We start from the raw sequence: 13942 nt of genomic DNA, 5'->3' as shown, positions 1-13942 counted from the left end.
AGTGAGGAGTTTTTGAGGCTGCTACATCATTGAATTCTCATTGAATTAAAAAATCAAACAATGCTTGTGTTATACATATACATTTAGTTGGGGAGATGAAACAACCTCCTATAAAATAAGATCCAATTCCTAATTACAACAAAAATCCAAACAACCTAACTATTCACTTCTGCATTATTTTCAAATATTTATATATATCCTTTACAACCAAAACCGAAAATATATGATTTTTTTTTAATAAATAACTATAATTTTTTTCCTATATAAAGTTGATATAAATTTATATTATTTAATATAAACATTGAAAATTGTATTCATAGCTAAGCCTCTCTCTCTCTCTCTCTCTCTCTCTCTCTCTATATATATATATATATATATATCTATATATATATATATATATCAATTCAATTCAATTCAATTCAATGTAAAATGAATTTCACACCATGTGATACGAATAAATTTATTTTTACATATTATTTGTCAACTTCAAATAAAAATTCCATATTAAATAGTGAAGGAATTACATATCTCCCTCATACCAAATTAAAATATTTTTACTTTTAATTATTTTATGTTTCTATGTAAAATTAATGCAAAATTAAAGTGGAAATTAAACTATTTTATTTGTCTCTCCATTATTTTCAAATATTTATATTTATCCTTTACAACCAAAACCAAAAATATATGATTTTTTTTTAATAAATAACTATAATTTTTTTCCTATATAAAGTTGATATAAGTTTATATTATTTAAATTGAAAATTGTATTCATAGCTATATATATATATATATATATATCAATTCAATTCAATGTAAAATGAATTACACACCATGTGATATGAATAAATTTATTTTTACATATCATTTGTCAACTTCAAATTAAAACTCCATATTAAATAGTGAAGGAATTACATATCTCCCTCATACCAATTTTTTTTTTTTTTTTTTTTTTTACTTTTAATTATTTTATGTTTCTATGTAAAATTAATGCAAAAATAAAGTGGAAATTAAACTATTTTATTTGTCACTAATTTATTTTGTTATTAACTCTTTTTTTTTTTTTTTTTTTTAATTTGATAATACAAGTATTGGTTTATTATTTTTAAATGTAAAGTTACGAGACAACATTATAAAATAAATGGATTAATTTACACCCACATGTAACTTACAATGTATCACATCTCTAATAAAAAGTACCATATTATTTTTTCATTTTATGTTAAAATTATATAATTTTTTCATTTTATATTAAAACTAAAATTATAAAGTAAATTTTAAAACATAAAGAATAAAAATTTAAATTGAGTCAAAACACTTTTTATTTATTTATTAATAAAATTTTGAAAAATAAATAAATAAATAAATAATAATAATATATGAATTTAATCTCTCTCAATACCACTTATCTATATATATATATAACACTCCATGTTGAACATAGAAGCGTATGTCTATATATATATATATATATATATATAACACTCCATGTTGAACATAGAAGCGTATGTATATATATAACACTCCATGTTGAACATAGAAGCGTATGTATATCAACTATAAACTCCATGTTAAACATGAAAGTAATTACACATCTCCTCTACAAAAGCTAACACACTATTAAAATATTTCACCCTAAGAGATGTAATCACTTTATATGTATAATAAATTCAAAGTTCAAACAAATTCACACTAGTTTTGTTTGTTAGGTAATGTGAGTCATGAGATGATTGGCATGCTTAACTTGTAGTCATCAAAATCACCTAGGGGTCACACTTGACCTGGGCCACACCATCCCTTTGCATGACCAGATTTTTTTTCCCATGGGGTTTCTAACAGATGAGCTTTTCACCACAGAGTGCCTTAATAGAACTAGGGAAAATTTTAGGGGCATAATTTTGCTAATTGGATATTTTTGGACATTTTCTGAAAACATATTTGCTCATTTGATTAAAAATTCACCCATTTTTACCAAAAAATTACTAATTTTAATTGTAAGTTACATGCTTTTTTTAATTGAATATTCACCCACATTCTATACATATGACTTTTCAAACTAGAATGGTCACTTATAAAACTACACATAGGTATAATATATGAATCCTTAAAAAATACCCTCAGCTAATTTACACGAATTGACTAATTAAAAAATTCTTATTATAAAAATATTTTAATTATGTGTTGTTTTTTTATAATTACTTCCATGTTCAACCATTTACAACTTACATATACACAGGAATAAATTGTTAATTCCACAAATATATATATATATATATATATATATATATATATATATATATATATATATATATATAACTCCATGTTGAACATAGAAGTAATACACATTTGTCTTATACAAACAACACATTATTAAAATATTTTTATCATAACATCTTTTCACTTTTAATTGATCTATATCATACATATGATATTGAAATATTTTTCTTAAACTATATATATATATATATATATATATGTTTGTAATTTTTGTTATCAAAAAACATTATGTATACATTAAATGAATTATACATTTCCTTTATATTCATATGCAAAAAAACCTTACCAACAAAATAATAATAATATTATTATAAAATTAATATAAATATTAAAAAATTATACATTTCTTTCAGATGTAAAATAAAGATATTAGTAAAATTAAAAAAATATTATTATTATGATTATTATTTAAACACAACTGAGTAAGGATTATATTAAATTTGAACCCAGTCACAACAAATACACGAGGATTTTATTAAATTTGCATCAATTTTAGAGGATCCTTCACTGAGGAGCTAGCTCCCTGGTCCAAAAACTACCGAGTAGAAAGACTATGATATCATGCATACATACATATATTCGACAAAATTGAGACAACATAAGAGTAAATTTGCAGAAAGATACCATTAGAGAAGAAAGTAGACAACTTCCTTTGCAGGCCTGTTCAAGTGAAGATGCAAGTTGCCACACATAGGTTTGGGAGCAGAGCTAGCAGTGTCCTAGTTTCCTTTGACATTGCCAATTAGCTTAAGTTTGACATCTAGTTGTCTTCGAATAGTATCGAGTTCGTCATCCTGGTGGGAAAAAATGTTTTTGAGAGCCTGAAATTCTCTAGTGATGAGAATGAGGAAATTTTCCTACTGATGAATTTTCCACTTGCAGGGCCTCCAAACGCTTGCTACATGCAGTACTTGTAGAACTTCTAGAATCAACATAATTGTTAAGACTGGTAGACATGGTTGGTGCTACAAAGAGGGGGGCCAGGGAGGCAGTAGAGGCTCTATGCGAGATGTATATGTAGAGGATGTCACAAGAGATTCGTGATACACAATGGGCTTATGTGTATCCCGGGATGAGGGTGAAACACCAGAGGATAAGATTAAGACAAATTCAACAAGTGAGCTTAGGGAGGACAAGCACAGGGAGTCGGGAGTAGGGAGGGAGATGTCAAAGGGGTCTGAGATGAATCAACAGACCTCCTTCAACCTCAAAGAGGGGGGGAAGGAGAAGATGGCCCAAAACAATACAATTGGTCAGAGGTGATTCCAGAGCAGCCCAAGTTGACAAAGGATGTCTAGAGTGGAGAAAATAACTTCAGTAAGAAAGATGGGCTAGAAAAAATTTGAGCATAGGCATTGAAGACAAACCTAGAGATGCCCAACATAGTTGAAAACCAAGCTGCAAAAGCTATCCCAAACTCTGGCTTCATTGACGTTCTTATTGGGAAGGGTCCCTAAGAGCGAGTTCCTCCAATTGACCAAGTTGCAAGGGTGGGGGAGCCAAGGTCTCATCTTACAGATGATGAGGATGTTATTAGTTACATGGGGCTCATTACAAAGCCTATTGGCACATAATATTGCAGACACCATGATGATATCAAAAGGGAAGAGCCCAGAATTCTGATGGAGACGAGAGGGAAAGATACTCTACAGAGAAATTGCCCAGAGAAATATGTAAAGGGGCCCAAACTAGACATGAAATTTAACAATGGAGAGGCAACCCTCCCAAACAGTGTCCATCGAATCATAATTAGAACTCTGCATGCTCTAGCTCGTTGGATTCATCATTGTGCAACGTGGTAGAACATAATGAGGCAAATTCATCTGTACTAGGTGGAGAAAAGCATGGGGATTTAATATAGACTCCCATGCATGGATCATATTCTCAGTGTGCGTCATGATGCTTGCCAACATGGCCCTTAACATTTTAATTTTAATTTTTACAATGTTCCTTAGATGTAGTTACCGATCAAACGAGAACTGTTACCTTGAAATGGGTACTTAAGCTCAAAAACCCAAGAAAACCTTGAAAAAACAACCCGAAAAAAAAGAAAGAAAAAGTGTTGATTCTGCATCACCATTTTTTTTTCAAAGTAAATTTTTAATATTTTTTTAAAATAATAGTAAAAAAAAATAAAAGTCATTTTGTTTGGTGCAAAAAACACCTTGAAATCTAAAAGTGTTGATACCAGAATAACGCAGGGTTGGAATTTCAAAAAAGACCAGCCCGTCAAATTTGAAGTTTTTTAGAGTTTCTAACCTGTTTTCATAGTTTCAAAACAATTTTCGACAGTTTTGTAATTTTTTAACCTGTATTTGAAGGGCAAATCACCCCATGACGGGCAATTTGCCCGTCAAATTCCAACCCTGGAATAACGTTTGTTTGTTTTTTTTGTTTTTTGTTTTTTGTTTTTTTGTTTTTTGTTTTTTGTTTTTTTGTTTTTTGTTTTGTTTTGTTTTGTTTTTTTTTTTTTTTTTTGTTCTTTTGTTTTTTGTTTTTGTTTTTGTTTTGTTTTGTTTTTTTTGTTTTGTTGTTGTTGTTGTTGTTGTTGTTTTTTTTTTTTTTTTTTTTTTGTGGTTTTGTTGTTGTTGTTTTTGTTTGTTTGTTTTTGTTTTTTTGTTTGTTTTTGTTTTTTTGTTTTTTGCTTTTTGTTTTTTTTTTTTTGTTTTTTGTTTTTTTTGTTTGTTGTTTTGTTTTGTTTTTTTTTTTTTTTTTTCCTTTTTTTTTTTTTTTTAGGGTACATTTCCAACATTTTTTAATAATAACGTTAAAAATAAAATATCATGACTCTGAAAAACTTTAAATTTCCAATGATTTTCAAGCATGACATTAAATTTAAAATATCATTTCTTTGAAAAATGAAAAACTTTAAAATTCCAACAATTGTAAGGCATGGTGCTAAGAAAAAAAATACTTCTAACTGTTTTCAACCATAACATTAAATATACTTAGAAAAACATTAAAATCTTGACAATTTTCAACCATGGAATTAAAACCAAAGATTATGACTACAAAACAATCTTAAGTTTTCAAAATATTTCAAACATGACATTATGGAAAAAATTTATGACTAAAAAACCTTTAAAAATGAATACTTGAATGAAAGAATTATTATACTAAGAGTAATTTTTTTAAAATTCTAAATGTATAGCGATTTTAAAATCTTAGCCTAAGACAACTTGATACATTGTAAAAATAAAAATAAAAATCAATTATCAAATTGACACGTAGTGTAGGTGAACTCAACCCATTGTAATGAAAACTGAAAGATCAACCATGAAATTGACAAATTGTGGGGGCAGACTCGATTCATTATAACGAAAAATTTAAAATCAACTTTCGAATTGCACATAATGGGGTCAGGTTGCTAGATAAGCATCGACATAGACCCTACAATATATATATATATATATATGAAAACAAATATTCAATTATTGAAAAAAACAATAAAAAAAATACAAAAGAATAAAAATTCAAATATTGAAAAAAATAAAAACAATAAAAACAATAAAAACACAAAAAAATCAAATATAAAAAATATATAGAAAGGAAAAAAAACGATAAAATGTAAAAAAGATTAACCATACAATTAAAAAAAAAAGAAAAAAAAAAGAAGTTACAAAAATAAAATAAAACCTTAAATAATAATAATAATAATAATAATAATAAAAACTTAAAAAAAAAAATTTCCCGGCCACCCGAGGCCCAACGGGCCAAGGGTGGCTAGGGGACGATTCATGACAAAAAATAAATCAAATATCAAAAAATATATAAAAAATATTGGAAAAACAAAAACAAAACCCATAAAAATGTAAAAAATAAAACCAAAATTAACTTGTCAGAATGAAAAAAAGTATGAAAAGAAAAAAAATAATAAATAAAAATATGATTTAAGAAAAAAAATAAAAAACCATTTTTTAAGTTAAAATAAAAATAAAAAATAAAAACCTCATTTAAAAAAAAAAATAATTACAATTTTTTTTAAACATAAAAAAAATTCAAAACAATATATATATATATATATATATATATAAAATTAAAAAAAAAATAATCCCACCTGCCAGCCTCCCTCTATCCCACTCCACCACCGCCCTCCCTCTCCTCCTTGTTCCTCACCCAATCCCACCCGCCCTCGCCCCTCCTCCCCACCTCCCTCACCACTCCACCTCACCCCCCCCTCCCATGCTCCCCACTCCCCTCCCTCGCTCCTCGTCCACCCCTTCCCTCCCCATCCCCCCCGCGAGCAGCCAAATGGACCCAGCGAGGGGCTCAGGGGGTCGGGGGGTGGTTACGTGCAGGCCCCCCTTGGTGGGGTGGGCAAAGTGGGGAGGGGAGGGGAGGGGAGGGGAGGTGAGGGGGAGCGAAGGGGTGGACGGGGGAGCAAGGGAGGAGGGGGGGTGAGGTGGGGTGAGGAGGGGAGGAGAGGAATGGGGTGGATGGGGAGCGTAGGATGGGGGTTGCGGTGTTGCAGAGAGGGAGGTTTGTAGGGGGAGCAAGGGGGGGTGGAGTCGGGTAGGAAGGGAGGCGGAGAGGGAGGGAGATGGTGGGATGGTGGGGTGGGGGAGTGAGGGTGTTGGTGGGGTGGCAGGTGAGATTTTAATATATATATATGTTTTTTTTTAATATATATATATATATATATATATATATATATATATATATATATATATGTATGTATTTTTAAAATTTAAAATTTTATTTTATGGTAATTTTAGATTTTTATAATTTTGATTTAAAAAAAATCGAAATTTTTATTATATATATATATATATATTAATTTTTTAAAATGAGGTTTTCATATTTTTTTTTTTGGTTTAATTTGTTTTTCCTTAAATTATATATATATATATATATATATATATATATATATATATATATATATATATATAGACACACACACACACAATTTTAATTAATTAATTTATTTTTTGTTTGTTTTTGTTAAATTTTTATTCATTTTGTTTTACAAGTTAATTTGGTTTTTTTTTTTGGTATTTGATTTTTTTTCATGGTTTTTAATTCTTTTTTATGTTTTATTACCAACATGAAAAGCACCAACATTTAAAAAAAATTATCCACACTTAATACATTAGTAAATCTAATGTGTAAAAGATAAGCCCTCTAAACAAAAAGGGTTGATGCTCATAAACACTTTTCAAAATCAAGATGAAAATCACTAACAAAAAAAATGTTCACACTTGATACATACAAAAATTTAAAGTGTAAAAATAAGCTCTCTAAAAAAATGGGTTGATGTTGCATTTTCAAAATCAGCATGAAAATCACTAACATTTAAAAAAAATGTTCATACTTGATACATAAAAAATTTATAGTGCCAAAAATATGCTTTAAAAAAGGTGTATTTTGAATCACCATTTTTCAAAATCAAGTGATTTTTTGCTACCTGAAAAAACGAGTACTAGGTAATTTTCTTGTTTGATCAGTAACTATGTTCTTAGTGTGTTTGCATGGGGGTGGTGCAGGTGAGAGAGCATGGGACAAAGAGTTGACATTAGGGAACTATGGAGTTGTGTGCCAATCCATGAGACCATTGACTTCATTTTGACCCACTTCATGGAGGTAGGCTAGATTGGCTTGACAATCAACCTCTCAGTTTTAGCTTCAGAGGATATGGTATACACAACATCGTCAAGTGGGGGAACCAAGGGAAAAGTGTGGCATATAATCTTAAGAAAATTTAGGTTTTAATAAAGAGAATGTTGATAGGATATTGGCACAAGTGTTACCTATGCTTATTCTCTTGTGTGTTGTGCCAACATGGAAAGCACAACGTGCCACGAGTCAGTGGTACCCCAAATAAGTATTCTAAAGAATTTCAATATGACTTTTGCAGACACAAATGAGTTTCGTCAAATGGTTGATTAAAAAGAATATATACTTGCAAAATCGTTATGTTAAGATAACCATACTAAGATGATGCGTTGAGGAAAATGACAGGCCCAAAGGTGCAAAGGGGAAGGACCCCATAGCTGTTGCAAAAGGAGAGGATACACAGTCTCCTCCAGACACCTTAAACAATAATCTGGAATATAGAGAGAGATTTTGAGGATAGGAGGTCCAAAGCACAATTTATTCTTTGGAGGAGGAGTTTAAGGAGATTCTCCTTTGGATAGGAACCATTGGTCAGGTGTTGAATAGTAATCAAAGAGTCACCCATGATTATTAGATCTGAAATTCCCATGTCATGGGCCAAAGTTAAACCCAATAAAAGACCATACATTTCTGCTTGATTATTGGTTTTCCTACCTAACCCCCAAGAGTATTTGGCAACAATTTTTCCTTCAGGATTAGAAATAATCCCTCCCCCTCCTGCCACCCCTACAATTAGAAAATTATATTATATAAAACCAAAATTGATATAAAATATTTTATTTAAAGTGCACATTAAATAATTGATTTACAATTGATATTAATATTTTTTTATTATCAATAAATTTGTTTAAATATTATTTTATTAAATATAAAAATAATGATGATGATGATTAATGTTCACTAAAATCTATATGGTGTACTAGCAATTAAAAAGGAAAGAGATTAATCATGATTATTTAACATTTTATATGCTAAAAAAGAAGTGAGAGAATGGTTCCCAAATAACCATACTTTTGGTAACTTGAAGGTAAACAAAATCGCCACAGTTTTGCTAACTTGAAGGTAAACAAAGTTGGTAATGTGATAAATATTTTGAAAATTAGATTCAATGCAAGTATAACGTGGACAATTTATACAAAAATATTTTTCAACTTCAATCTTCATGTGATAAATTCTTCCATAGCATGACGTTTTGGGAATTAACCAATCCACTAATCACATGTGATAAGTCTCTTTCATGACATGCCATTTTGGGAATTGACTACAAATCACAGATGTGATAAACTCTTTCATTCCGTTAAGTTTTGGGAATTGACAAATGCCAATTTTCACTATGCAATTTATGGGAATTAGTTCTTATCTTAACAATTAATAATTTGTTTAATATATTTTTTGATGACAACATTTTCTTTATCTTAACAATTAGTTATATATCTTTCCATTACAATATTTTGAATAAAATTAAAATAATTTAAGAAATTTATTTATTAATAATTTAATATGGGTCAATCTTAATTTTAAAGCTCATATAAAAATAAAAAATAAAAAATATGGTCAACATTAGTGTTAATGGAGTCTGGTAGTCTGGTCACATTTGAGGTTAGAAATGTGGAAACATGCTAAGCTTAATTTAATCTTAATATCATCCTCACATCACCCTCACGCTGAAATGACACTGGAGAGGAACATTCAAAATTTGATTCTTGACTCGGAAAGAGGTGCCAAATTTTGACTGGAAGAAAGGAATGGAAAGATTAGAACAGTCAATCGAGAGGGATAGGGATGAGCATGCCATTTCTGAATCAGAAAACAATATGGAATACTATGGGATAATACTGGTTAACCAAATAAGGAATCTGAAAAATGCAAGAGGACTTTACTGGTAAACCAAATAAGGAATCTGAAAAATGCAAGAGGACTTTACTGGTAAACCAAATAAGGAATCTGAAAAGCGATAGGGCACTGCTGGTAAACCAAATAAGGAATCTGCAACAGTATAGGATAATACTGGCAAAACTTGTAATGGTTGTTTTCACGAAATGTGTACAGATAACAACCTGATAAACAAAACCAACACACAGAGCAAAAGTAGAGGTAAGGCACACTTCTAGGTAATTTTAGTGTAGAATTTGGAATATTTTGGAAATTTAATAAGAGTGTAGTGAAATAATTAATTTCATTCTCGTTATCTAAAATATTAAATAATGATTTTTAAAATATAATTAAATTTGCAATCAAAATAAAAATAACAAAAATAATAGAAAAATCAATAATTCGCTCCTAATAATTCCAAAAAAAAGTCCATCTATGTATTTTAGACAACACTCAGGAACTTCCACCCTAAGCTAACTCATGATAGCAGAGCAACCTCGTGACCATGAGCGAGCTTATGCTAACCCTAACCCTTACATAACATCCTTCTCATTCAGATAAATAAAAAACATTAAACCACATCCTTGGCACTAGAGGTTCAAAACCAGAGCCTCTTAGGATTATAACATCCATATTGTTTTAAGTCAAGAGTATTTCTTGAATCTGCAATCGATATAAAGATATTTAGCGAAGAAAGTCTAGAAAGTTATGCTGTTAAAGAGTCTTTTTTGAATTTGTCATAGAAGTAAAGATCTGCAATTGACATAAAAATATTTGGTAAAAAAAGTCTAGAAAGTTATGCTGTCAAGAGTATTTTCTGAATTTGCCAGAGACATAAAGATGTTTGGTCAAGAAAATCTAGAAGGTTATGCTCTCACAAGAGATTTTGAAATTTAAAATAATCTTTAGACACAGGAAAAAGAATACCTAGGTAAAAACCTAGGGTATAGTTGATGTGCAGGTTACCTGGAAATTTTCTTCAGTTGTGCAATTGATCGTCCAGCTGAAGAGATTCCTTAAGGAGAAAATAGGTGGAGTGATGAAAACATCCAATATTGATGAAGTGGCACCCCATTCTAGATCAGGATCTGCCATGGTGGCTGCCAATAAATGTTCTCATGTCATCTCCAAGTCTTATTCTGCTGAAGGTGAAGAAAAATCAAGCCTGCAGCACAAGAATATTGTCACTCCAGCCATCCGTGTTGCGTATGTTTATGAACCCAAGATTATCAAAACTGACCCACAAAACTTTCGGTCTCTGGTTCAGAGACTCACAGGCCAGTCTACCCATGAATCCAAGGAGAATAAGAGAGACACCAAGCCCAAGAGTCCATCGGGTGAGATAATCTCCGCAGAAGTTGGCACAGAAAATAGCAATCATCAGCCGCCTATCAGGGAAAAGGATATCACAAATTCTTCAACAGAGGATTTCTGTGGTCTTGTTGAAGGACTCAATGACACAGACATGGTTTTCACTGGTGTGGTGAATGAGGGTTTACTTTATCCAGATTAGTCTAGTGAGTAACAATTTATGTTGTAATATGTTTGATTAGATGGAGATCATAATTTAATATTTAATTTATCAATATAGATTCATTTTAACTTTAGAGTTCGTTCTGTTTTTCAGAACTCTAGCTTCTTTCAAAAACATTCTCCAAATTAATCCTAAACTTGAAGAGTGGTTAAATGTCTAAAATATTCTCTTCAAATGTCTTAAAAATTTATATTCCATGACTATTGTAATCTACTATAAGTCTAATATTTTAATATTTATTTTTTCATATATTTTTTTCATTTCTAATTTCTTAATATACATCCATTTTAACTTTAGAATTGGCAAGTCGATCTCTAGATTCTTCCAAAAACATTCTCCAAATTTATCCTAAACTTGAAGGGTTGTTAGATGTCCTGAGACTTTATATTTCATGACTGTTGTAACTTACTGCAAGTCTGGTATTTTAATATTCTTTTTCATATATTCTTGTCATTTCTAATCTCTTAGGATTTATGATTTCGTCTTTGCTCATTTTTTCTGATAACTTTTCAGAACGGTGTCTGCCATTGTTTCTGTCAGATTTTTTCGAAAAGCATTGATACATGATATTGAACAGTTTCAGGCTGGGAAGTGGCAGGGTAGCCATAATCTGTCGTGACCTACTGCAGATCTGGATTTTGATATTCGTTCCATGCTGTCTCAATATGATCTCTTTGGGATTTATAGTTTTCTCCTTGGTGTACTCTATATTCGATTCTGGTATTCCTAAAACTATTCGGAATTTTTTTTTTTTCATAGATGTGTTAATATATGCTTTTACAACCTTATGAGTCACATTATGATCGTAGTATGCTTTTCCAACCTTATGAGTGACAGTATGGTCGTAGTGATTTTTTTATTAGTTCAAATATAATATATATTTTTTTCGAGTTCTTTATGCTTGGTGTGGATTTTTTATTTTATTATATTATATTAATTCAAATATCGTAAATATTTTTATGATTTAGTGATCCTGGGTTTATATATATATATATATCCTTGGTTTGAGTTTGATCAAACAGTTTCAGCGCCTTTTGGATTCATGTTTTTAGTGCTGGTCTCAATTCAATTATATGTTTTTGATGGGTAATTGTGAAGAATTTTATTTTTTTTAAATTTTGGTTTGAGTTTAATTAAAGGAAATATTAAAATGGTTTATATATATATATATATATATATATATATATATATATATATATTTTTGTTTTTTCCACTAGAAAATCCGTAAACTTTTCATTAAAGATGAAAGGTTACATATGTGCATGTCGCATATGGCATTTGTTCACTGGTATCTGTGTACATTTTACAAAATAAATACATATATCTGCTGTTGCATTATATCGCTGTATGGTCGGAATAGTTCATAGAGTTGATGCCTTATGGCATCCATCTGATTACAAAAAATTTACAAAAAAAAACACTGTTCTGTGTACTGCTACTGTCATACTGCTGTTTGAGATTAAGTCTCATGCAGACTCACAGTAGGATATTGTGGGTCTATGTATGGGCGGTGATAAAACTTTTGTTCCTGTTGATCCAAAATCTCGATTATCTCCCAGTGTCCTTTCTCCATCAACGCGGCCTCCTTGGAAAGTTTGTCATCATCCTGGTTATGTTCCCCGATGCTTGTGCGGCTGCGGCAGCTGCCCGAGCCCGAGTCAACGGAGGCGATGGCGTCTCGAGGGAGTTCATCTCAGTATACTCCTGAGCTCCAATGGGAACGGGGCATCCTTTCGATGGCTGAGAAACGATCGGGGAAGTCCGCTTGGCTGCTATGGGGGATTGTTTTGGAGTGCTGTCCGGTCGCTTGTTTAAAGGGCAATCCTTGTAGAGATGACCCACTTGGTGGCATCAATTGCACCTAAAGGGTACTCCTTCATAATCCAGCATCTGAGAACGCCTAAGCTTACCCCATTGCAATGTAATTCTTTCCTCCAATCCTTCTCTGGTGTCCAAATGCACCAGAATGCGAGCTACAGTCTTCTTCCGGGTATCGAGGTAGCCACGATCATGATCCAGATATGTCCCAAGTGCATTGCCGATCCTTTTGAATGATGCTTCGCTCCAATATTGAGTGGGAAGCCCTGGTAATCGGACCCATAAAGGCCCTGCAGCAATTTGCTCATGCTCAGGATCGAATAACGGACTCCATCTCTTCAGAAGTACAGGAGCAGTTTCAATATGCCAGTATCTTTCGAGGACCGCATTTGTGTGTTCTTCGTTTGCGAATTGAAGGGAGAACCACCCACGAGGTAGAACCTCAACCTCCGGCACCTGTGTGAGGAGTACTCCCCAAATTTCTTTCACCCAGCGCATCAATCTGTCCACCGTGTAGGAACGCCCCCGCACGTGCCCTACCAACATTGTGCGAGCTAGAGCCATGGTTGCTTCAAAATCCGGAGAGTCACCGAAGATAACCGTGGTATCTTTCGAAATTGCCCTAACGCAATTCGACCTCTGCTTCTTGGATCGGGGGGCCGACGGATGCTCAGATAGCGGGTTTGTGACCCCGGGGGGAGGTGGTCCAGAGGGTTTAGGGTTAACTACCGGGGTGCTGAAGGCGCCTGAGGGTTTTGCCCCAAAATCCGGGGGGGGATTTGTCACATTCGACCGAGGTACCTCTGGAGCAGGCTATGGATCAGGAGGCGG

At 31.8% G+C, this 13942-nt stretch overlaps 1 protein-coding gene across 1 annotated transcript; it reads right to left on the bottom strand.

Annotated features, from left to right (window-relative positions):
• Positions 1–13144: 13144 nt before the first annotated feature.
• On the bottom strand, positions 13145–13675 carry LOC149164570 (uncharacterized). The gene has a single exon (XM_089429528.1). The coding sequence runs from the start codon at positions 13673–13675 to the stop codon at positions 13145–13147; it is 531 nt and encodes a 176-aa protein (XP_089285654.1).
• Positions 13676–13942: the final 267 nt, after the last annotated feature.

This window comes from Pinus tabuliformis, chromosome 5_1 (genome assembly GCF_031772625.1).
Source record: "Pinus tabuliformis cultivar Carrire ecotype Pingquan chromosome 5_1, CPIR1, whole genome shotgun sequence".
In the NCBI taxonomy this organism is placed as follows: Eukaryota; Viridiplantae; Streptophyta; class Pinopsida; order Pinales; family Pinaceae; genus Pinus; species Pinus tabuliformis.
Note: the sequence above shows the minus strand (reverse complement) of the source record. Positions and strands in the feature narration are given on the sequence as shown.

What these genes read in the sequence shown, in the direction of transcription:
- LOC149164570 (XM_089429528.1), bottom strand. Translation starts at nt 13,675, where the DNA reads ATGGCTCTAGCTCGCACAATGTTGGTAGGGCACGTGCGGGGGCGTTCC.